At 38.9% G+C, this 26,046-nt stretch overlaps 1 protein-coding gene across 10 annotated transcripts in view; it reads left to right on the top strand.

The window, feature by feature from the left end:
• Positions 1-26,046, top strand: part of Dop1a (DOP1 leucine zipper like protein A) — a 90,415-nt gene that overhangs the window by 61,940 nt on the left and 2,429 nt on the right. For 7 of the 10 annotated variants that reach the window (XM_041679923.1, XM_041679920.1, XM_041679924.1 and 4 more), the window contains 18 exons: positions 643-2,629; positions 3,766-3,877; positions 3,957-4,139; positions 5,611-5,736; positions 8,426-8,560; positions 9,885-9,940; positions 11,603-11,707; positions 14,205-14,271; positions 14,652-14,796; positions 14,949-15,028; positions 17,576-17,685; positions 17,958-18,107; positions 18,229-18,290; positions 19,687-19,839; positions 20,519-20,655; positions 21,185-21,240; positions 22,697-22,861; positions 24,740-24,869. In XM_041679923.1, the coding sequence (XP_041535857.1) occupies positions 643-2,629; positions 3,766-3,877; positions 3,957-4,139; positions 5,611-5,736; positions 8,426-8,560; positions 9,885-9,940; positions 11,603-11,707; positions 14,205-14,271; positions 14,652-14,796; positions 14,949-15,028; positions 17,576-17,685; positions 17,958-18,107; positions 18,229-18,290; positions 19,687-19,839; positions 20,519-20,655; positions 21,185-21,240; positions 22,697-22,861; positions 24,740-24,869 (3,959 nt within the window). The remainder of the gene's footprint in view (positions 1-642; positions 2,630-3,765; positions 3,878-3,956; positions 4,140-5,610; positions 5,737-8,425; positions 8,561-9,884; positions 9,941-11,602; positions 11,708-14,204; positions 14,272-14,651; positions 14,797-14,948; positions 15,029-17,575; positions 17,686-17,957; positions 18,108-18,228; positions 18,291-19,686; positions 19,840-20,518; positions 20,656-21,184; positions 21,241-22,696; positions 22,862-24,739; positions 24,870-26,046) is intronic. The other 3 variants (XR_005976730.1, XR_005976729.1, XM_041679925.1) reach the window with 1 other exon arrangement.

The following is a 26,046-nucleotide window of genomic DNA, read 5'->3' as shown; positions in this document are numbered from 1 at the left end:
TCTCTAACTGTTGCCGAATTCTCATTTCTCCTCTTATTCCAGTCTCAGACTTCAACTGAGGTACCAGTACTTTGGTGCCATTTAACTTTACTATGCATACAGCACCAAAACTTCTTCTGAAACATAACATAGTTCTGCCCTACATGGTGTGAAATGGAAGAAAAATATGTTTTTGTGGTCCCTTACTCATTTAAAACTCCTCTTGGTTTCCCATCTGATGCAGGCTAGATAGTTCATAAGTATTTGTTGAATTTGTACTAAAACTAAGGAAGTTATTGATACTTTAAACTATATATTATTTAAATTTTAACCAGCATAAATAAAGGGGAGTATCATATAAGGAGGAAAGAGTAATTTTAACCTGTAATTTTAAAGAATGTCTTATTTTAGAGAAAAAAGGTAAAATTTATGTTCTGTCTATTAAACTTACTTTTGTCATTAAGCTATAAATTCTAATGATCATCCACATGATTATCTTATTTCGAAGTTCTAAGATAATGGTAAACTAAAATTTTAATCAGAAGATACAAGTTAGTGATAAAAATAAATATTATAGTTTTTGAAGTTGGTCTGCTTTTTATATTTTAGTTATCTTAATCATTTTTGTGTTTTTTCTCCTTTTCTATTTGTGTCATATGCCAGTAAGCCAAGTGCACCTCATTGCATCGAAAGGAAATGGTGAAAAACATCTTACTATGGACGAAATAGAGAATTTCAGCCTGACTGTTAATCCATTGAGTGATAGACTTTCCCTCCTAAGCACCAGCAGTGAGACAATTCCAATGGTTGTATCTGACTTTGACCTCCCAGATCAGCAGATGGAAATACTTCAGAGCTCTGACTCCGGGTGTTCTCAGTCTTCTGCCGGAGACAACTTCAGTTATGAAGTTGATCCTGAAAATGTAAATGCTCATGAGGATTCTCTCATGGCAAAGGCAAGCTCCCCAGATGATGATGTTCAGCAAGTCGTCTTTGACCTGATATGTAAAGTTGTAAGTGGCCTGGAAGCAGAATCCGCATCAGTTACATCTGAGTTAGAAATAGAATCCCTGCCACTAAAGAGCGGTGATTTAGATGCAGGTATAAAGGCCATGAAAAGTGACGATCAGGCCTCTCAACACAGTCAGCTTGCTTTGCTGAGTGACGACAGCCCTCAGTTTCTGTCTGTGTCTGCAGAGGAAGGCTGTGAGTGCTTGACCAATGGGATCTCCAGAAACAGCTCGTCTCCTTGCATTTCAGGAACAGCACAGACTCTCAATGATTCTTCTGTTTCCACAGAAACCAAATCTAGACAAAGGAGTCACAGTAGTATTCAGTTCAGCTTCAAAGAAAAGTTAGCAGAAAAGATCTCAGAGAAAGAAACAATTGTTAAGGAATCAGGTAAACAACCAGGTGCAAAACCCAAAGTAAAGCTTGCCAGAAAAAAGGATGAGGACAAAAAAAAAGCTGCAAATGAGAAACTGAAACAAACAAGTGTGTTCTTCAGTGACGGCCTGGACTTAGAGAACTGGTATAGCTGTGGTGAGGGCGAAATTTCTGAAATCGAGAGTGACATGGGCTCTCCAGGATCACGGAAATCTCCCAATTTCAACATCCATCCTCTCTACCAACATGTGCTCCTGTATCTGCAGTTGTATGATTCATCAAGGACTCTGTATGCCTTTTCTGCCATCAAATCCATCTTGAAAACTAACCCCATTGCTTTTGTAAATGCCATTTCAACCACAAGTGTAAATAATGCATATACTCCTCAGCTGTCACTGCTTCAGAATCTATTGGCCAGACACCGAATCTCTGTTATGGGCAAAGACTTTTATAGTCACATTCCAGTGGACTCAAATCATAACTTCCGGAGTTCCATGTACATCGAAATTCTTATTTCTCTCTGCTTATATTACATGCGTAGCCATTACCCAACTCATGTCAAGGTCACTACCCAAGACTTGATAGGCAATCGAAACATGCAAATGATGAGCATAGAAATCTTGACTCTCCTCTTTACAGAGCTAGCAAAAGTAATAGAAAGCTCTGCAAAGGGTTTCCCTAGTTTTATCTCTGATATGCTATCTAAGTGCAAAGTTCAGAAAGTGATTCTTCATTGTTTGCTATCCTCTATCTTCAGTGTACAAAAATGGCACAGTGAAAAAATCGCAGGTAAGAACATGGTTGCTGTGGAAGAAGGCTTCTCAGAAGACAGCCTCATCAATTTCTCAGAGGATGAATTTGACAATGGCAGCACACTCCAGTCACAGCTTCTTAGGGTGCTTCAGAGGCTGATTGTTCTAGAACACCGGGTGATGACGATTCCTGAAGAGAATGAAGCAGGTTTTGATTTCGTTGTGTCTGATCTGGAACACATCAGTCCCCATCAGCCCATGACTTCTCTTCAGTATTTGCACGCTCAGCCCATCACTTGTCAAGGCATGTTCCTCTGTGCAGTGATCAGAGCTTTGCATCAGCACTGTGCATGTAAGATGCATCCACAGTGGATTGGCTTAATCACATCTACTCTGCCTTACATGGGAAAAGTTCTACAGAGAGTTGTGGTTTCTGTGACACTACAGCTGTGCAGGAATTTGGACAATCTAATTCAGCAGTACAAATATGAAACAGGATTATCTGATAGTAGGTAATGACTGAATTTAGCTTTGTTGTCATTTTGGACATTAATTCAGCAGTAAAAATACAAAACATGGTTATTTGATGTTAGTAAAGATTGATTTTTAACTTTGTTGTTAGTGACATTTTTCATAGATATGTCTCCTTAAATGTCACGATCTGAGTGAACCACAGAAATCGGTTCTGGCAGAGTTGGCATTTAGCTGCATACGGCCCTCAGTTTGATCCCTAGCACTGTCACAAAGAAACAAAAAGCATACTAGGAGTAAATGAAATAGTGGCTGTCAGTATGTTATAAATAGTAAGCCATTTTTAAAAATAAGAAAGTTCAGCTCTAGTATTTTATTATCACTAAGATATATAGAATAGAGATGAAAGAAAACAGTTCTTTTTTTCTTTCAAGCAAGAATTAAAGTTAAATTAGATGTTCTTTTGACTTAACTGAGGAAAAAAAAAGTTTTTCCAGTCCTTGTCCAGTATATTATCTAAATACAAATAAATTTGCAGCTGAAGTGAATATAAATTTTAAAGTATTTTCCCCATCTAATTTTGTTATTGGTTTCCCCAGTTTGGTGGTAAACTCTGTGTCTCAGCCATATTCAGAACTGATCTGTGAAGAATTAGGCAGATGTTTAGTAGACTGGTGTCTGGTTCTCCTCTAAGAAAACCTCCACTGATGTGTTTGGCATTCCCCAGGAGGGGGTTCACAGAGGCTTTATTTCTTTACTTTGTATATTGTTCTTTTTTAAAAGAACATATATATATATATTTTTTTTTAATTTATTATGTATACAATAGTTTCTCTGCATGTATGCCTACAGGCCAGAAGAGGGCACCTCATTACAGATGGTTGTGAGCTACCATGTGGTTGCTGGGAATTGAACTCAGGACCTTTGGAAAAGCAGGCAATGCTCTTAACCGCTGAGCCATCTCTCCAGCCCTGTATATTGTTTTTTAGCCAAGCAGAACTCTGATGCATTTAGATCAGCTCACTTACAGATTAGGAAATAGTAAGTCCCTGACGTTTTCTTTTTTTATTATTCGTGTTTATTGAGTGCCTACTGTGTGTCTGGCATGTGCTGGGCACTTACTAGTGGTAAACTGAAGTATGCTTTCACAGACCTTCTGTTTCATACATTTTTTCAGGCCTTTGTGGATAGCATCAGTTATTCCACCAGATATGATTCTTACTCTTTTGGAAGGGATCACAGCCATAATCCATTACTGCTTGTTGGATCCGACGACCCAGTATCATCAAGTAAGATTTCAGAGACATTTGTGGTCTTCTTAAAGATGTGCCTCACTCAGTAAGTAACTGTTTTTCCTCTGATTGATAGCTCTTGGTCAATGTGGACCAGAAACACTTGTTTGAAGCTCGCAGTGGAATCCTCTCAATCCTTCACATGATCATGTCCTCTGTGACTCTGCTCTGGAGCATACTGCACCAGGCAGATGCTGCAGAAAAGATGACGGTCACTGCATCTGCATCTGTTACCACAATCAATCTGGGAGCCACAAAGGTTAGAAGACTTAAACTTCATCTGTAGAGCACAAGTATCTGTTTAAGGACTTTCTTCACAGTGAGTTGCTAACTTAGGTCGTGCATGTGATATTCCATGAACATTGAGTAGTAAACAGTTGTGTTAATTATTTTAAGGGATGTAAAGTTCTTTAAGCAAATATATAAAGTTGTGAAACTGTCACAGTCCAGTTTTCAGTTATGTTTTTTATTTTTTTTTTTTTTTTTGGTTATTTCGCGACAGGGTTTCTCTGTGGTTTTGGAGCCTGTCCTGGAACTAGCTCTTGTAGACCAGGCTGGCCTCGAACTCACAGAGATCCGCCTGCCTCTGCCTCCCGAGTGCTGGGATTAAAGGCGTGCGCCACCACCGCCCAGCCTCAGTTATGTCTTTTGTTACAGAAAATTTCTTTGTGTATGCACGCTCTTGCTCATTTTTCCCATCCCCAACCCTAATCAACAGCCAGTCCATTCTCTTTCCATATATATTTGATTTTTCTGGATCTTTCATAGGAGTGAGTTTATATACTATTTGTTCTTCTATGTCTAGTATCATTCATTAGATATGTTTTAGAAGTTCATTCTTATGTTTCCCTCTTAATCTTTTTTTTTTTTTTTTTTGGTTTTTCGAGACAGGGTTTCTCTGTAGCTTTGGAGCCTGTCCTGGCACTAGCTCTTGTAGACCAGGCTGGCCTCGAACTCCCAGAGATCCGCCTGCCTCTGCCTCCCGAGTGCTGGGATTAAAGGCGTGCGCCACCACCGCCCGGCTCCCTCTTAATACATCTTAAACTGGCATTTTACTACGCACTGCCCCACCAAACACACACACTCCAGAAAATAGTTCAGCAGTATGTGCAGAGAATCCAAAATTTTATAATCAAGCCTGGTATGGTAGCATATGCTAATAATCATAGGCTCACAATAAGAGAATCTATGTTTGAGGCCAGCCTAAGCTTCCTAGCAAGTTCCAGGATAGCCTATGTGACATAATAAAGCACTATCTCAGAAATTTCATAGTCTTTGACCTAATAAACTAATTTAGAAGTAAATTCTAAGGTAAAGTTACGCACAGCGTGTATTGCAGCTTCAATGGCAATGAAGCTGCTAAATGATAATTAAAGTAATGGATAAATTTTTTAAACAAATAAAACTGAACTTCATACTGTGTTTTCCTAGTATCTGATTAGAGTGGTAAGTTGTTATTTTTTGGACAAATAGGTTTTTTTTCCTTTTAAATTTTGTTTTCTTTTAAAATTAAAATATTCATGAGGCAAGGACTTACTACATAATAGCCCAGACTTGCTTTGAACTCCTCATCCTCCTATCTCAGCCTGCACAACGCTGAGTATATACTGCCATGCCCAGTGACTGCTGCTAACACGAAGGTTTCTCTATTATTGTTGAAGTAAATGCTTTATCTAGTTATTAATGTTCATGTGTGTTATTTTACTTGTAAAATGCTTAAATTGTTTTAGAATTTAAGACAACAAATTCTGGAATTATTGGGACCCATTTCAATGAATCATGGTGTTCATTTCATGGCTGCTATCGCGTTTGTATGGAATGAAAGAAGACAGAACAGAACCCCTTCCCGAGCCAAGGTATTATATTCATAAGTAAACATGTGGCACTTGGTAAAGCCATGCTTTTGTATTTCATTTTGTATGTGCTGATTTTTAAATTCTCCATTGGTTAAACTGGAAAAGTAAAAGCTTGTCTATAGCTCTTGATAATGACTTATGTCTAAAGTTTTTGTTAAAACTTGGTATCAGCCAGGTGGTGGTGCACGGCTTTAATCCCAGCATTCAGGAGGCAGAGACAGGTGGATCTCTGTGAGTTCAAGGCCAGCCTGGTCTACAAGAGCTAGTTCCAGAACAGTCTCCAAAGCTACAGAGAAACCCTAACTGGAAAAAAACAAAAAATAAATAAATAACTTTAAAAAAAAACTTGGAATCAAGTGTGAAAGATTATATTTTAGGACTCGAAAACTAGCTCAATGCTGGAGCACTGACCTTGCATGCACAAGGCCATACATTCAACCTCAGCAAGAAAAAAAAATGGTATTAGAGAGAAAAATAAGCTATGTTATCGAATTTGTCACTATATTTCAAATAGGAATTATAATGTATATTTTTTAATCTAGTGACTTGGGGTAGAAAGCAAATATTAGAGAAAGATTTTTATCTTTGCTGTTGTTTTTCATTATCTGATGATGTCTTTTAAGTTGTTAATGTCTCTAAGTATAATTCCTATGTTGGTTTTGATTGGATAGCATTAGTGAAAATTTTATTTACTTTTAAGTTTTAAATGAGGGAAGGGTGTTTTATTTTTTTTAAAAAACTTTATTTAACTTTATTTCATGCACATTGGTATAATGATGTTAGATTCTCTTGAATTGGAGCTACAGACAGCTGTGAGCTGCCATGTGGGTGCTGGGAATTGAACCCTGGTCCTCTGGAGGACCAGTCAGTGCTCCTAACCACTGAGCCATCTCACCAGCCCCTAGGAAGGGTGTTTTATATTGGAAATAAATCATAGTATATTAGAGTAATAATGCTATTAAATCATTTACTCTCATGCAAAATGCATGATTGGTGTACTTACAAGTCTCTGACTTGTCATTTCTTTCAGATTCCACATTACATATGTATGGACATTCCTGAAGTATGAAAAATAAACATTTCTGCCATTTTAAATTATTTTGCATATGAGGATTTAGTAGTAGATGCTATATGGAGGGAAAAGACAACTTAAAATTTTTTAAGTGATTGTATCTTAATTCTGTAACAAAAAGAAATAAATACCTGAAGTGAATTGTAACCTTAAAGATAAGAAATATACAGAAGGGAATTGTAAAAAAAAAAAATAGGGTGTGGTACTAGATATTTAATACCTTCTTGCAGAATAAACAAAATCATAAGAGGAGATAAATATTATAGAAATAGTACAAGAAATTCCTTAACAATCAAAGAAACAAATTTTAGTCCATGCTCATCACTGAAAAGATACCTACGTAAAATTCAGTATGTTCTTTCAGAAACATTGTGGGTAAAGAGAAGTTGCTAAAATAAAATCTTAAAAAGAGAAAAAAATTAAGAACTATCCCATTCAAAGGAATAATGTTAAGACAACCTAGCAACATGGGGAACTTATGGGAAAGTAGTCTGAAGATATAGTTCCATAGCAGCAACTCTTCCTGTAGAATTTGTCACTAGTCTGCAAGGCCAGTAGTTCACTGCAGGATGACAAGGAGGAGACAGCACTTTGACCTTCCAGTCCCAGGAAGAGCCAAGAGACACCTAAGCAAGAATGTCTGTAGGTGTGTGTCGGGGGGGGGGGGGGGCACGGGGACTGAGAGGAAAAGGAAAATGTATGAGATTAATTACTTAAAATCTTAAATATGTGATTATAGAAAATTCACTGTCAGAACTTTTAGGGATGAATTTTTTCATGTGTGTGTCACACAAGTATGATACAAATCTGTTCAAGTCAGCAGACAACCTCACGAATGAATTTTTGATAAAAGAAGCAGATCAAAAACTTTGTAGTACCTCTGTGGCGGGGGGGTGGGGTGGGGGGGACATGCTACAAGAAGGAAACTTCAATAGTACAGTCAGGTCAGCCATGAGTGGTTATTTGAACCTGGGCACTGATCTAAGTGCAGTCGCGATAATTACTTTAAAGGATATGGAAAACTGTCTTAGACAGTTAACCTTTGTCTTCTGACTGAAATTTCAGTTGTTAATACTGAATTTGAAAAAAGAAAAAACATGAAGTAGCGAAAAATAGCACTCCATGATCATACAAAGTAACAAGCAGAATGGATTGGCTCCTCCTTTAAGGTACATGGTACTTAGAATAGGCCATTATATATTGGGTTTGGTTTTTATTTTCCCTATGACTTGTCCTGTTTGATTGTGATATACTTTATTTGTGTATGGATGCACACATGCCACAGTTGCACACATGTGCATGGTCAGAGGACAGCCTACACGAGTTGGTTCACTCTTTCCACTATTGTGAACCCTGTGGATTGAACTCAGCTTGATGGCAAATACCTGTATGCATTGAATCATCTTGCTAGCCCTGATTTTTTATTTTTATTAAGATTCATGTATTGATTTTCTTTTTTCTTTTTTGGTTTTTCGAGATCATGTATTGATTTTAAAAGTTAAATTTTATCACAAGTATTCAAGAGACATCTTTATATTAAGAAAGGGTCATAAAACTGTCCTTCTATGACTTCTCTTAAGCAACACCCCTGCATAGATACTGTGATGTGTTTTCCAGGTGATTCCTGCAGCCAGTGAAGAACAGCTTTTGCTAGTAGAACTGGTTCGCTCTATCAGCGTCATGAGAGCAGAAACTGTTATCCAGACTGTGAAAGAAGTTTTAAAGCAGCCTCCAGCCATAGCCAAGGACAAGGTAAGAAAGCTTTGCTTTTCTTTAGAATTCAGTTTCAGAAGTGGAGAAATTTTTTTTAAATATTTATTTATTATGTATACAATATTCTGTCTGTGTGTATGCCTGCAGGCCAGAAGAGGGCACCAGACCCCATTACTGATGGGTGTGAGCCACCATGTGGTTGCTGGGAATTGAACTCAGGACCTTTGGAAGAGCAGGCAATGCTCTTAACCGCTGAGCCATCTTTCCAGCCCCGAGAAATTTTTTGAATAGTAATTTCATTGTGGTTATCACACAGCACTCTTTTAATTAAAAAAAAAAACTTGGAGTTCCTTGATAGTCTAATCATTCCTGTAGCCAGTTATGAACAGTTAACTGATTTTCTCTCCATGTGTAGATCAGAAGTGTCAGAAACTGTGGGACTAGATTCTTAATAAGGATTTTCTCTCCATTAGAAGAACACAGAAGCCTCAGACTAAAATCTACTTTGTAGGTTTCACAGCTTTTTTAATGCTTTCTTTTCCAGTGAGTTTTCAATTTTGTAAACTCCCAAAGTATTGCCATAATCACTGTTCCAGATAACATCATTTCTTGACCCTACATAAAACTGTGCTTTGCGATTGTGAGGTCTGTGCTCCAAAGCTAGTGAAGAGAGGTGTCAGGATACTGGGAGAGTGAAGAGAGTGTAATGAACAGTAAACAGATACAGCATACTTTTATGTTAGGGAATATTATTTTAAGGTGTATTGCTTTTGTTTATGCTGTGTAACATTTGTTTAATGCTGTAAAGATGTGTTGCTTTTTTTAATGCTGCATTTGTTTAATTCTATGAGACTGTGATTCTTTGCTTATCTAAAACACCTGATGATCTAATAAAGCCCTGAATGGCCAAAAGCGAGGCAGGAGAAAGGACATGTGGGGCTGGCAGGCAGCGAGTATAAATAGGAGAAATCTGGGGAAAGGAGCAAGAGAAAAAGAGGATGACGCTAGGGGCCAACCACCGGACCAGCCATGGAGTCAGAGTGAAAGTAAGATGTCCAGAAGAAAAGGCCCAGAGGCAAAATGTAACGGTCATAATTTAAGTTTAGAAAAGCTAAGGTCAGGCATTCATAACGAAGAATAAGCCTCTGAGTGTGATTTATTTGGGATCTGGGTGGCCCCCCAAGAAGCAAAAAAGACTAAAAGATATGCACAACATTTTGGCACCCAATGTGAGAGACACCAACTGTTGTCCTTTTGGAAAAATTGTTTCGGCCTTTTAAGCCAAGACTGTCGTACCAGCAACCACAGCTCTGCCAAGGCATCATCTTGCTTCACTGTAAAACTAATCTTCTTTTGTTTATAGAAACATCTTTCTCTGGAAGTCTGCATGCTTCAGTTTTTCTATGCTTATATACAAAGGTAAGATGCTGATGTAGACCTTTTCTAATCAGTTGCCACCTGTACAGCTTCAGAAGCTACAAGGAAAAGCACTTGAGTTCTTTCCAAAAGTAGTGGGTTTGCTCTTGTTACTGTTGCTTCCTCTGAAGGGAAAGGAAGAAGCTCTACAGCAGAAATGGTGTGGCTGTTAATCCTGGGCATGCTAATGAGGGAGCTGGGCAGATCCTGCACTCCAAAGATATGAACAACATGTGGTTAATAAATAGTGAACCTGCAGGCAACTGACAGCTTTCTCTTGAAATCATGTTCATTGCCTCTAAACTAACTACTATTTTGATTGGTAGAGGTGAATGCATAGCAATCCATTTTGGTTGCCTTTTTGAGAAAGAAAAAAATAGGGGGCTGGACATTTTGATCCATGCCTTTAATCCCAGCAAGCAGAGGCAGGCAGATCTCTGTGAGCTTAAGGCCAGCCTAGTCTACATATTGAGTTTCACGATAGCCAGAGACCCATAAATGAATAGAATAGAATAGAATAGAATAGAATAGAATAGAATAGATGCTTGCAATTATCTTCATGTTTGGTGTTCACTTTTGGTATTAGCTTTTTTTTTTTTTTTTTTTTTTGGTTTTTCGAGACAGGGTTTCTCTGTGGCTTTGGAGCCTGTCCTGGAACTAGCTCTGTAGACCAGGCTGGTCTCGAACTCACAGAGATCCGCCTGCCTCTGCCTCTGCCTCCGGAGTGCTGGGATTAAAGACGTGCGCCACCATCGCCCGGCCACTTTTGGTATTAGCTGACTCTGAACAAAAGCAGTATTCTAATACAATTCTTCCTTAAGAACTTAAATCCTGCCGGGCGGTGGTGGCGCATGCCTTTAATCCCAGCACTCGGGAGGCAGAGGCAGGCGGATCTCTGGGAGTTCAAGACCAGCCTGGTCTACAAGAGCTAGTTCCAGAACAGGCTCCAAAACCACAGAGAAACCCTGTCTCGAAAAAACAAAAAAAAAAAAACACTTAAATCCTAATCTTCCCTAATGGAGCAACTGTATTAATTTGTGACTAACATCTGTAAGTCGGGGTTTTGGTGTATTTAAATTGATGATGACTTAAAGCAAGACCTGCATGAAGTCTCTGCTTAGGTACAGGTGGGGTAAAGGTTGGGCTGAAGGCAGAGATCCAACTCAGTTTTTTGCAGGTGGGAGGCTGGTGTGCAGCACAGATGGACCATTGTTTAAAAGAATTAATGCAGTTATATTTTGTTTCTAACACTGTATGTGATAAGAGATCTCCATTGCAAATTTTAAATTAAGAAATTATATCAAGTATTTAAATGTGCTTCCTTTTCTTAGTAGAAAATAAAAATTTTTAAATTTCCATTCTTATTTTTTGGGTGGGGGCGGGTTTCAAGACAGGGTTCTCTGTAGCTTTGGAGTCTGTCCTGGAACTAGCCTTTGTAGACCAGGCTGGCCTCAAACTCACAGAAATCCACCTGTCTCTGCCTTCCAGGCGCTGGGATTAAAGGTGTGCGCCACCACTGCCAGGCACATTTCCATTCTTTAATAGTCTATAAAAGTTTAAATGCATCAGATATCTTAGAACATGTGTTAAGGGTTGTAAGAAGACAGGAGAAGATTAAAGTTTCTATCTTTACTGTGGTTTCTATCAAACTGATTTATATTTCAGAATTCCAGTGCCCAATTTAGTGGACAGTTGGACATCACTATTGGTTCTTCTAAAAGATTCTATACAGCTGAGTCTTCCAGCCCCAGGGCAATTTCTTATACTTGGGTAAGTAATCCGTCTTAACAATTTTGAAAGGTTAGAAATATAGTTTGGTAGAAGAACAAATACTTATTATACAAAAGAACCTGAGTTCAGACTCCAGCAGCACACACACAAATGCATCTCTATACATATGTGTACATACATACACATGCATACATGCAATTTTAATAAAGATATAATCCTCAGTGTCCTGATTGCTGAAGAACATGTTTTGTGTGGCATGTCATCTGTGTATCTGTTCATAGGCATCTTGAGGTACAGATCCAGACATTTAAGGTCTGTAAGTGGAAGGAAATAGGAAGGAATACAGTATGTTTAGATATATACAAGCTGTAGAACACAATACAAAAAGATGAGAACCAGTCATTATTTGGGATCAGTAGGGAAACAGTGAGGAAAAGGCAGGTGAGTCTGTACTATGCTTAAAGGAACTTTGTAGAAAAGGTATGCTGAATCCTGCACATAAATAGTCTTGTAATTTTTGTTTTGTTTTGTTTTTAGTATGTTTTTGTGTTCATTGGTGTTGTGGCTGCAGGTATGTCTGTCTGTGTGAAGGTGTCAGAAACTTTGGAACTGGAGTTATAGGCAGCTGTGAGCTGCCATGTGGGTGCTGGGAATTGAACCAGGTCCTCTGGAAGAGCAGTCAGTGCTCTTAACTTCTGAGCCATCTCTCCAGCCACCAGTCTTGGAGTTTCTAGATCTAGGCTAACATATACCTATTTGTTTGATTATTTGGTAAATGCTAGTCACCTTGCCTTACTAACAGTAAGCATCGCCTTGTGTAGTGTTGTTTGGGAATTCATAATAGATCTGTAATAAAAACCTGGTACGTGAATCACAGTGGTAAGAGTAAAAAGACTTTATTGTATACTAAGACAAGCTGCATTATCTGGTTTGGTGATGGTGTGTCACAGGCAGAGAAATAGTAAAAAATTTGAGTGGGCAACAGGAGATGGGTGCTGCTTGGAAAGAAAGTTGAATTGTATTGGATGTCGGTAATGAGTGAGGGATCGGCATGACTGCAAACTGTAACGAGAGCATGGTGCGCCTTATGATCAGGGAGCTAGGAATTTATTTCAGCGGGAGGTGAGAAGATAGGAACAACTGATATTGGCATTTAGAAAGCAGGAAAAAGACGGGAAGGGAGCTAGACAAGGAGTTATCAGGAAATATAAAAAACCAGGTATCGTCTGTGTGGCATCTAGAAACGAAGGTTAAGAAGATGGTGAGGAGTTGACTCAGTGAGTAAAGCACTTGAAATGACAGCATGAAGACCTACATAAAGTCCAGTGCAATAGAGTGTCTATACCCTGTACCGCTGCAGTGAGAGGAGAGGCAGAGGTGAGAATCCCTGGAGCTCCGGGGCCAGCTAGTGTTCTGCACACAGTGAACAATGCTCCAAGTGGTAGAAGACAAGGACCCACAGCTGAGTTTGTCTTTCATCATGGCGCACACATCTGTGCAAGTGAGTGCACACACACAGAAAAGATTGAGAGAGAGAGAGGTGACACTTTTTGGAAGAAGTTGGAGTGATGAGGATTTGGTAAGAGGCTGGGTTGGAGATTAGAGAAGCACTGATACTTAGTAGCAAGAAGTAAGGGTAGAATGTTGCAAGTGTAGGTGGAATGGAAAAGGAAGGGGACTTTTTTTTTTCTCAAAGATATTTGATCACAAGAAAAGAAAGAAATGAAAAGCAGATAGAAGGAAGTGTATTTTAGAGGATGGAATGTGTAAGGATGTTTAGTAACAGGCTCTGAAGTTGTGCCCTACCTGTGCTCAAATCTTAGCTCCTTTACTTAGATATGTGACCTTTAAGTAGGGTAGGTCATTTAACCTTTCCTTGGTAAAATGGAAACAGTGATGATGCCTATCTCATACGCTTGTTAAAAAGGATTAAAAGAGTTAATATTTATTAAATTCTTAGAGCAGTGCCTGGCCATTAATCCATGTCATTGAAGTGGATAGTGATTCACTAAACATTCTAGACATGAGGAGAATCATTTATAGCAATAGACTCAGGAGATACTTGGGATGTGAGTTGAAGAACAGGAAGTAGCAAGTAAGATTCATTATTATTACTGTTTAGTACCTTAGGCACAGATTCTTCTGCTGTTATTGCAAGACATATGGATTCCTTCCATTTGAAGGTTCTTTTTTTTAATATTTATTTTTATTTATTATGTATACAATATTCTGTCTGTGTGTGCCTGCAGGCCAGAAGAGGGCACCAGACCTCATTACAGATGGTTGTGAGCCCCCATGTGGTTGCTGGGAATTGAACTCAGGACCTTTGGAAGAGCAGGCAATGCTCTTAAGAGCATTAACCTCTGAGCCATCTCTCCAGCCCCATTTGAAGGTTCTTAACAAATAATGATGCTCTTAGTATTATTGTGTCTTTCCATACATAAATGTTAAGGACTAGGAAACATGTACTACAAGAAATTACACTTTTCCTTTAGACTGATAACTTTTTTTTTCTTTTTAAAAATTGCTCCTACAGGGTTCTGAATGAGTTTATTATGAAAAATCCTAGTTTGGAAAATAAAAAAGACCAAAGAGACCTTCAGGTAAGGCATTCTGAATTCAAGGTTGCTATCTAAATTAAAAGTTAAAATTAGGAGATATCACAGAAGATAATTTATGATGTTCCTTCTAACTACTCTATAAAAATCAAGATAGTCTATTATATAAGAATGGTACCAGGGTGGTGGCTTAATGTCTATAATCTTAGGAAGATAGAGGTGGGAGGATCAGGATGCCAGTATCTGCAACATACATGAGTTTGAGGCCAGCCTGAGCTACACAAGATCATTTCTAGACAGGGTGAGGGAGTAGGGGAAGAATATGTATTAGAAAATATCTCTTGTCAGAACATAAAACACTTCAAAAGCCCATGACTCATTTGCATGTGTGTGTGTGTACAAACGATTCTTCCTTGTTTCTCTAGGACGTGACTCACAAAATTGTGGATGCTATTGGTGCAATTGCTGGTTCCTCTCTAGAGCAGACAACGTGGCTCCGACGAAACCTAGAAGTTAAGGCTTCTCCTAAAATAATGGTGGATGGAACCAATTTGGAGTCTGATGTTGAAGGTATTGTGCTCCTTTCTCTTATTCTCTTGGCATATATTTACTAAACAGTGTTTTATTTAGATGCTAAGCTCATCCTTTTTTTCATTATTAAATAGCTATTATCAGTGAGAAAATACTAATCACTATCTTTACCTGTCTCTTCTCTTATTTAGATATGCTATCACCTGCAATGGAAACCTCAAACAATACTCCCTCTGTATATAGTGTCCATGCACTGACATTGCTTTCCGAGGTAAACATTATCAAGTGTTTTCACATGCACACTGAAGCGAACAGTTAAATAGTACATATCACTGAGAAATTCTGATCTACAGACTGAGTTCCAGGACAGCCATGGAAACACAAACCCTGTTTCTAAAAAACAAAAAGAAGGAAGGAAAGAAGAAATTCTCATAGAGAAGTTTTTAATTTCAGAAATCATTTTGTGCTTCTAGAAATCACTGGCATATATAATTACCAAGTATAGGACAATGTGGGGCAATGCCTGTGTATTTGTGTGTGCGTGCACACACATGCACATACACCTATGCATGTGAAAGCCAGAGGTTGATTGTCAGCTCTCTCCTCTATCATTCTCCAGCTTTTATGTTTCAAACAGCCTCTTCACTGACACATGAGAATGGCTGGCCAGAAAGCTTTGAGGATTTATCTGTCTCTGCCCTGCTAGTATTGGGGTTACAGATAGACTCCACCATTCCCACCTTGTGTGAGGGAGCTGACAGTCCAAACTCAGGTCCTTCCTTGTGCAGCACATACTTGATCCACTGAGTCTCCAGCTCCAGATAACAGGTTTGACCTTGACTATATAGTGATCTTAAGATACTGCTCTCTTGCCCCATGCTCAGTCTGATTTGCATTTTTCTAATGGATAGATGTGCTGGGCACTTTGCCATGTATCTATAGGCCATTTACTTGTGTTCATTTGCCCATGAATAGCTTTTAGAGACCTTTCTGTATGCTGACCTTTTGCTCTGGCGATTGTTTCTTTGGCGTGCAGAAGCTTTTTAATTTGCTACAAAATCGTATTTGCTGATTCTTGCAGTTATTTGCTAAGCTATTGAAGTCCTATTCAGAAGGCAGTTACTGTGTCTAGTTCTTAATGTGTATTCTCTGTTTTCTTCTAGCAGTTTTAGCATTTCAACTTTTAACACTAAGATCTTCCCATTTTTAATTGATCTGGTTTCAGTCTTCTGTGACACCTATGTTTGGGTATGGGATTTTCCAAGTCCTACTTGCTAAAAAGAAAGTCTTTTTATTTTCACCTTTGGGTACCTTTTTCAAGAATCAGAATATTGTTGATGTCTGGGCTTGTTTATTAGTTTTCTATTCTGTTGGCCTATGTGTCTGTTCTTGTGCCCTTATCATACATTTTTGTTAGTATGACTCTGTAATACCGTTTGAAGTCAAGTATTGTTATACCTGCACCTTTCTTTTTTTGCTCAGTATTCTGGATCTTCTATGTTTTACTGTGAATCTTAGGACTTTTTGTGTTTTTTTTTTCTGTGAAGAATGACATTGATATTTTGATAGAGACTGCATTGAATCTGTAGAGCTTTGTGTGTTTGTGACCATTTTTACAGTATTAACTCTGCCAGCCCATGAACACAGGCCATCTTTCCATTTTCTAATGTCTCATTTAATTCCTTTCTTCGGAGCCTCATAGGTTTTGTTGTAGAGGTCCTTGATACCTTTGGTTAAGTTTATGCCTGCTTGTGGTATCTGTGTTTTTAAAAGCAGTTTTTAGATTTTTTTTCATTGTGTGTACTCAATTATATATCGTACTGTGTTAAATAAGGACATTTTTAGATGAGTATATGTTGTGCTTTGAGACTGTCCCTCTCCACTATCCCTTGTTCCCCCTTTCCTTTTTTGAGGAAGTTTTGCTTCTAGTTTCTTGCCATACATTCATGATTTTATGTATTTAATAAAGCCAAGGACTACAAATATAATTTGTCTAATACTGGCTTAAATGCTTAATATGATTATCTCTATTTGCAACTGTTGTCCTGAAAATACATAACTTCATTGCTTTTTAATGGCTGTAAAACAGTCTAGTGTTCATAGATGCCACATTTTCATTTTTTGTTCCTTCGTATTAGATACCTAGTCCCATAACTTTGCTACTGTCAGTTGTGCAGATATCTCTGTTAGCTGGAAGTTCTTCAGGTAAATTCCATGTGTTTGATTCCCCTATACCACATCGAGGTATACGCAACAGAATCAAAGTCACTGCAGCGACACCCTCATGACAATTACACACATGCACCATAGCCACACTGTAGAATTAGCCTAAGTGCCCATCAGTAGATGAATGAAGAAAGGAAATGTTGTTCACATACACAGTGGAGTCTTTTTCAGACATAATGAAAATAATGTCATTTGTATCTGATTGCAGTGTGGAAGGGTGGAGGTAGTTAAGTATAAAGCATGTATAGCAAACAAATCCATTATAGGACCATACAGATGTGAATGCTGAGTCTTAACAGAGGTTAGAAAAAAAATGACTGTATGTCTGTTGGTTACTGAACTAGGATTTACAAAGCCCAGCCTGATTAGCTTTGGAATTTTCTTAAGCTTCTTTTTAAGTCTGGGGAAGAGAATGCTGAGGTTCCCACTCACTATCACATAGAAGGTCCTGGACTATTTTTATACCTCTCTCCCTCAGTGTAGATTTTCCTCATTTTAAGTAGCTTTGGTTTTCTTCCAAGTTGGAAATCAGTACCCACCTCTGACCCTAGTTTCAGCATGGAGATAAATTTGTTTCCTTTCTGTTTTGTAGGTATTGGCTCATCTTCTAGATATGGTCTTCTACAGTGATGAAAAAGAGCGTGTTATCCCTTTACTTGTAAACATTATGCATTATGTTGTACCTTACCTCCGAAATCACAGGTACCGTATGATTCCAATAGATTTCAGCTAATTCACACTCTGCTACAAAGTCTGCCCCCTTATTGTTATTTATGGCCTCAACTACAAAATGATGTTATTCTTACCATGATTCATTTATAATAGCTAAATTTTAAATTTGCATCTCACTTTTCTTACGGTCCCCTCTGTTTCTTGTTTCTATTTTGGTATCTGAGACAATGAGAACACACATAATTCAAGATGATGACCAAAGTGAAAGCATCATGTGGTTTAATGTGTTTTTTTCTATACAGTGCCCATAATGCCCCTAGTTACCGAGCCTGTGTCCAACTGCTCAGCAGTCTTAGTGGGTATCAGTATACACGGAGAGCCTGGAAAAAAGAAGCCTTTGACCTTTTCATGGATCCCAGTTTCTTTCAGATGGACGCGTCCTGTGTCAATCAGTAAGTAGTCCTCTTCTCACTTTCCCTCATTATAGTCGCTTGACAGCAGTCACTGTCTAGCAAAGGTAGGCTTTAACAAGTGTAAAATGTTAATAACTTATGATAACCCTGTGTCTTTCAGTTGGAGAGCAATTATGGACAACCTGATGACACATGATAAGACAACATTCAGAGATTTGATGAGTGAGTTGTGACTGCCCAGGCAATATTTTTCTTGTACATGATTCGTTATTAGTGTGCACTATTCTTTTGAAAACTATAGGATTAGCTCTTTGTCAAGGTAATTGTAGTATCCTATGGGACTATAATAGACTGAGAAAGACAAACATCCCATGTTTCCCCTTATATGGAGAATATAGATTTTAAAAAAACAAGTTACAAGAGATAGGGAACAGTGTGGGAATGAACAGCTATACCTCCAGCCCCTAACAAAGACAGGAGACTCACAAATTCTAGACCAGCCTAGCATATATGTATATAGCAAGACTCTGGTAACAGACAAAACCCAAGATACAATAGTGGAATGAGGGCTGTGTAGAAAATGAAGAGAACTGGTGAATGGCGGGGATTAAAGAGAGTAATGCAGTATGAGCAGAGTAAGATACGTGATGTAATTGTATGGAAGTACCTGGTGAGAGCTCTCATTTTATACAGTGAATGTGTGCCGACAATAACATTACCAAGGATAACTTAGTGGCAAGTAAAATTATCCTTTATTTTCCCATCACACAGCCTAGTTACTGTTACTGGTGCATAATAGGCACTTGATAACTACTGACTAGATAAGAAGACTGAAAGTGGGTGAGACAGAAGAAGGTAGCCAGTGGGGCCTAACCTCTGTGATCTACTCTGAATCTCTGTGGCTGTGGATCTCCAGGACAGAGAATGGGGGTTGGGGGGGAGAGAAAGAGTGTTACTAAACTGAACTGTAATCGCTGGAATTCTGCGTCTGTGCAGTTGTGTATCCCAACTAGTTTATCTGGAAAAAGGTTGTCATAATTAGGAAATGAGGTTGTAAAGGAAATAAAATGGAGCAATGTGTGACAAATTTTAAATGACAGCCAAGAGTTATGTATTTTACTTCATCTTGATTCACATCATGTTTGATGTGAAACTCAGGGAGCCAACCCTTCCTAGAAATGGAATTCCCAACCAAAGGAACAGAAATTGCAAACATTTTGGGGTGGGAGTTTATGTCATAACCAGCAAGACAATATGGCTATAGTGGAGGAAGTCAGGAGCAAAGAACTAATAGAACAGGGACTCAGAAGAAGAGCTTGGTTTCTCCGGAAATTATTTTTTAAAATAATACAAAAGATTTAACAAAATATTTATGCAGATGGGACTTATAAAATGGTATTATAAACCCACAGTTCTAAGTGTCCTTGTCTGTCTACATCCAAATCCTGCCATTTGACCCTCAGGCATGTGTATGCTCAAACTGTCTGCCAGCTTTTCTGCACCAGATAAAGGTCCAGGTCCTCTGCTATATTCCTCTCAGTGTATATGTCACTCATTTTAAAAAAGGAATGGTCATTTTGAGATGATGATGGCCTTCTGCTTCCATTCCTTTTTATAGCTCGAGTAGCTGTGGCCCAAAGCAGTTCTCTCAATCTTTTTGCAAATCGAGATGTGGAGCTAGAACAGAGAGCCATGCTTCTTAAAAGATTGGCCTTTGCTATTTTTAGCAGTGAAATTGACCAGTACCAGAAGTACCTTCCAGACATACAAGGTAAGTAATTAAAGCATTTTATCTACTCTGTCTGAATTACAGGGACTTGGGAGTGTATTTATTTGGGTTAGGGGGGCTTTGTTTTGCTGTTCCCTTGTTTCTATCTCAACCACACTTGTGGGCTGAGATAAACCACAGGTGTGGGTTGATGGACAGTATTACATAACAAATCTTTTTAGCTTCATTATGTAAAAGAAATCAACACTGAATTTGAAAGACACTAAACATTATCTGTGATTTATTATTTGGTTCAAATATCAGAGGAATTCATATACAAAGTCAGATAGTCACTGTTTCACTCTAGGAAAGTTTATTCCTGTGTTTTAGTTGTGAACAACTTTTAGTTGCTATGGGATAGAATCCACATCTAATAAGAAAATACTTGATTTTTTTATTTTATTTTTTAATTTTCATTGACCTGTTTTTCTCTGCTCCCCTCCCTTCTTCCCCTTCTACCCTCTCCTACGATCTCCATGCCCCCAATTTAATCAGACGTTGTCTTTTTCTACTTTCCATGTAGATAGATACATACCTGATTTTTATGTACATTTCATGTCACTTTTTAGCCTCTAATGAAAGTAGCACCCTACACAAGATTTTTTTTCTGTCTAGAATAGACATTAAGTTTTATAATAATTGGAGTTACTTGGGCATTGAAAATATGCTGCCTTTGTTTCAGAGAGATTGGTTGAGAGTCTCCGTTTGCCCCAGGTGCCAACTCTTCACTCTCAAGTGTTCCTGTTCTTCAGAGTATTACTTTTAAGAATGTCTCCCCAACACCTTACCTCTCTCTGGCCTACCATGATCACGGAACTTGTGAGTTAATTTTAATTTATAAATTTACCAATATAAACTGTAAAACAGAGTGGTTAATTTCTCCATGCTTTTTAGGTGAAAACTAATTTTAAGGACTAAACTCAATTTTATCAATTCTTAAAGTTGAAAATAGTAAAAGTAACTTTTACTATTAAGTAAAAGTTTTACTGTTAAGGAGCTTAAGCCTCAAATTATGCAGTACAGCCAGCTGCCTTTGAGCCTTGACTTATCTGGTTTAATGTTCAGTCTCCTTGACACACTGTTGACAAAGCCAACAGTCATAGCCAACAGGTCCAGTGTCCCCCCTGCAATGGTACTTCTAGTGAGATACAGCTGAACTGGATGGTTAGGGACTGATGCGAGGCATGTACTCACCCTTCCAGCACAGCAATCATCCCAGTTAAACTCACTTCAAAGATTGTGGTAAAGACTTCCTAAAGTAAACCCTCCCAAGCCCCACTTCCAACAGAGATAATGTTGAAAAACTCCATTTCCACTTGAAAGTGAACATTTCCTTTGTGGTCTGCAGGTGCAGGTATTCCTACTGATGGAGCAAGAGCTCACTGCTGATGAAGACATTTCACGGTAATGTGTGCTTCTGTGTCCGTATGTTCCTCAGGGGAGTTCAGTTACCCCGCCTCTAAACACTGCCATTATTTGGGGCTGGAGAGATGGCTCATTGGTGAAGAGGATTTGCATCTCTTTTAGAGGACCTGGATTCAATTCACATCACCCACATGGTGCCTCACAACTCTCTGTACCTCCAGTTCCAGAGGCTCTGACACATGGTACACAGACAGAAAGGCAATCAAAAGTCCCATACACGTAAAATAAAAAATCTATTAAAAATAATCCTATTTATTGAATATAATTTTATTTAATCAGGGGACATGATAGACTAAATTATCAGCATTCATGGCCTTCAGCCTCTGCACATAGATTCTGCCTAATACAATTCACTATTGTTTCAACTACATGCGTCATACTAGTTTTGCTAGTTCAGATCTAGTCCCTGCAACTTGGAATAGATAATAAAACCAGTATGGCAGGTAACCTGTGACCAAGGTAATTCATACATCTAGATCTTCCAAAATGTTCCCATCAATTATACAATAGTTTTATTCTTTTTAGAAGTAGCTTACTATTATGTATAAACACATTTTTAATTATGTAAGAATTATTGTTCAATTTTATGAATTACAGTTTTACTTTAAGAATCATGTCTCCATCTTGGTAGCTAGCTGAGGGTGTAATCCTTACCATGTGAGTACACATGTAAGAAGCTGAGGTGTGGAAGCTGGAGATGACTGAGCAGTTAAGAACTCTTGCTGCTGCTCACACAGAAGACCAGGTTCAGTTGCCAGCACCCACATGGCAGCTCACAACCATCTGTAGGGGATCCAGTAACCTCTTCTGACTCCTGCAAATACCAGACATGCATATGGTGTATATACATACATACAGGCAGAAAGTAAGAACACAAGAAGGTAGGAGTGGTACATGTACTTGAAATCCAAATGGGGAAATGGACAACACTAATCACTGGGACTTACTGTCCAGGCAAGCTAGCCTACTTGGTAAGCCAAAGGCAAATGAGAAACCCTGTCTCATATAACACGATATACAATGCTAGCAAAATGACACCCTAAGTTGACCTCTGGCCTTCCCACGCATATATATGTATATATGGACATGAACATGCAGGCACACACAAAAGACCTTGTGTTTTGAATATTCTTAACTCTTTGGTGCTAATTTTTATTAATTCTCTAACAATAGCTATGTTTATTATTACAGAAAGCCCCCTACTCGTTATAGAAAGCAGTTAAGTAATAACTTTTGTTTTTCTTGACTGTAATGGAAGTTATGTACCGTGTTTACATTCATAACATTTAAAGAACAAAAGTAAAATTTTCAATTTATAATTTAGTCATGATCACTGTAATCACCCTTTATCAGTGTGGCTGTGGGAGACAAGCCTGGTGCTTTAGGAGCCTTGTGAGCCAAAGGCTCTGCTGCTGACAGCACTGTCTACTTGCAGGACATCAGGGCCATCTGTGGCTGGTCTGGAGACAACCTATACTGGAGGTAATGGCTTCTCCACCTCTTATAACAGCCAGAGATGGTTAAACCTCTATCTTTCTGCTTGCAAGTTTTTGGATTTGGCTCTGGCATTGCCCTCTGAAAATCTTCCTCAGTTTCAGATGTAAGTAAAAGAATATTAAGTGAGTATTTCTGGAGATACATTTATTTTGGTCACTGATGTCCAGCACTAAAGTTCTTTGTGAAGATTGAAGTAGTCATAATTTTTGCTAAAACCTTACTGTATTGGAAGGAGTGGGGGTAGCACAGGTACTAGCAGTAAATGGTTGCTGTGGATATATTCCCAGACTACTCACTTAAAAACTAGAGTGCCCTGAATGTGAAGCAGTGGAGTACAGACCCAGAAGCTACAAGTTTAGTGGAAGGGACAGAGCTCAGCACTTGCAGAATATTTTGATGATGGCATATGCAGAAGTTGTTGTGTGCCATACTGTTGAAGGATCTGCGGGCTTGCTTTTCGTCCCGCCAGTCTCCTACACGGCTAGCTTTACACCAGAAATAACACACAAATTGTATTCTTTTAAACACTGGTTGGCCCATTATATCTAGCCTCTTCTCAGCTAACTCTCGCACCTGGACTAGCCCATTTCTAATAATGTGTGTAGCACCCCAAGGTGCGCTTACCGGGAAGATTCTAGCCTACGTCCATCCTGGGTCAGAGCTTCATCGATCATGCCTGCCGGGGAGAGGGTAGCATGGCCTCTGAGCTCACTTCCTCTTCCTCCCAGCATTCTGTTCTGTTTACTCCTCCCACCTATGTTTTAACCTACGAGGCCAAGCAGTTTCTTTATTACTTAACCAATGACCTTCCTCCATCACCATACAGCAGACTGCTGCCAGCTTTGAGGTTCAAGCAGGCCCAGTAAGAAGTTTAAAATGGAGACAGTTTAGGGTTAGAGAGGCTCACTATGACAACAACAGAACCAGAGCTGGCCTGTCTGAGGTGTTGAGAGAAGAGGCTAGAAAGAAACTCAACTATGTAAGCATTGTAAGTAAGAGCATCGATTGACCTAAGATAATTTGAAGCCACTGAAGCATTGCATGGATTAAGTGGTGTTATTAGGCTCGCATTTTACAAAGCTCATTTTGGCTTTGTAGTGTGGACAAGTCTCAAGAAAGAAAGCATAATCTTTAAAAAAAAGGTCAAAATTTTAAAGGCTCCAAGATAGGTCATATAGCAATTGTGTCTGCTTTTCTTTTTAGTGGGGTTGCCTTAGTGCTGGGAATGGAGTTCAGGCTCCTCATGCCAGGCAAGCACTCTACCCCTAAGCTGTTGAATCTACACACATGACTTACGTGACTTTGGTAGTTACTATTTTTTTAAGAGAAGATTAAGTACATGAATACGTGCTTCTCTATGCACAAACACTATAGAAGGACAGAGTACAAGAGTCTAGCTTTACATGTTGCAATAATCACATTGGACTTTGTTCAAGTACAAACAACTATACAAAAGCAGTTTCCTTTTGAGCTTTCTGCCTACCAGTTAGTAGGAGGCTGAGGTAGGAGGAAGCAAACAATCTGAAAAATACTTTGCCTATTAGGTATGGAAAAAATATTTTTCAGTACTAATTTTGCTCATGCATAAACAGTTGCAAGCACTTTTCAAGTTGTCCTAGTACTTACCACTCTGAAATGGTGGCGATTTTCTTTTTCCTTTAGTTTTCTTGAGACAGAGACAGTTTCTCTGTATAAGCCAGGAACTCACTCTTTAAACCAGGTTGGCCTCTAACTCAGAGACTCACCTGCCTCTGCCTCCCAAGTGCTGGAATTTAGAGGGTGAGCCACCACCACCACCGAGCTTGAAATGGTGAACTCTCACCACTACACAAACTCCAGATGAATAACGATGCTCCCAGCTTGACTTAGCTGTCACTTGAGTTCTCATATGTTAGGGCCATGTTGTTGATACTGAATCATGTGGCTTATCTCCACTGGCACGGAGTCTGTCATACTAACATCAGCGTCCTTCCACTGCTAGGTACCGATGGGCCTTTATACCCGAAGCTTCAGATGATTCAGGCTTGGAGGTCAGACGGCAGGGCATACATCAGCGAGAATTTAAGCCATACGTGGTTCGACTAGCAAAACTTCTTCGGAAAAGGGCAAAGGTACTAAAGTTTCAGAGGGTTCTTAGTATGTTATTTTGTGTTTTGTATATTATTATGTATTCTTTAACTGTGCTATATTAAATGCTACACTCATGAGTCATATAAGAAATCTTTCATAACATTGGAACCAGGGCTTGAAAGTGTTCCTGAACATTCCTTATGACAGACCTGAGAGTTGTGTATGTCCAGAGTAGTAAGTTGACGCCATGATGAAGATGAGATATGTTCTGATAGAGAGCACAGTACTAAAGGGGTTTGTAGGACAAATTTGTCAGTTTCGTTTCACAAAGAACAGTCAGAAGATGAAAAGCTCACACATTTTAAGTTTTAATAAACTTGACCGCAGTCAGAATAAAGGGTCACAAGCATAGAACCATTCTTTCCCATGGGACATAAAGTACACATCCTAAACTTACGGCTAAGTTTTTCACTTTCCTAAATTATAACCTAAAGATAAATCCAATAACCTAACATATCAGCACTCTTAACTGAATGAAAAGATTTTTCCAAAAGTTATTAACCTTTAGTCACACTTTCTTTCTATAGCTCTCGTTATGCCATGGCTCAGTTTTGTATGTCCACCCCACTAACGCCCTGCAGTTGTGAAAGCACTGCTGACAAGTCTACTAACGTGACTGTGAGAAAGGTAGTAGGGGCTCAACAATACAATGTCTATTTATGTGCTGAAAACCAAGGAGAAAATGAGAATTACCAGAAGCCTGTCCTGTAAATAAGGTGTAGGAAGATAAATGCTGTGGGTTTAGAGCATGCCCCACGTCCTTTCTGACTAAGCACCAAACTGACCTGCCAGTGTGCCAGAAGCAGAAAGGTAACGAGATGACTTGTTCATCACTGGGCCTTTGCTCATTACATCTGTCATCTCCTTAGTTCAGAATCTTCCCAGTCCATAAGAGTCTGGAGGCTGGTTGAGTGGACTATGCGACCCAGTCTGCAGGTGCTCACGTATTCTGTCTTTCAGCAGTGAAGCTGTATTTGATTCTCTACAGAGCACGAGGGAAGAAACTGATTAGAAGCTTTAAGTACAGGAAATGAGGAACTTGCTTCCTTAGGAGCCTAATAAAAGGACAAAGTTGTGGACGAAGCCTAATCCAGGGTTTAAGGACAGAACTTTCACTTTTCTATCACAAAACATGGGCGGGAAACCATGAATGCAGAT

Source organism: Microtus oregoni, unplaced genomic scaffold (genome assembly GCF_018167655.1).
Source record: "Microtus oregoni isolate MIOR12 unplaced genomic scaffold, Mior012 000032F_ref0000030, whole genome shotgun sequence".
NCBI classification, from domain to species: domain Eukaryota; kingdom Metazoa; phylum Chordata; class Mammalia; order Rodentia; family Cricetidae; genus Microtus; species Microtus oregoni.
Note: the sequence above shows the minus strand (reverse complement) of the source record. Positions and strands in the feature narration are given on the sequence as shown.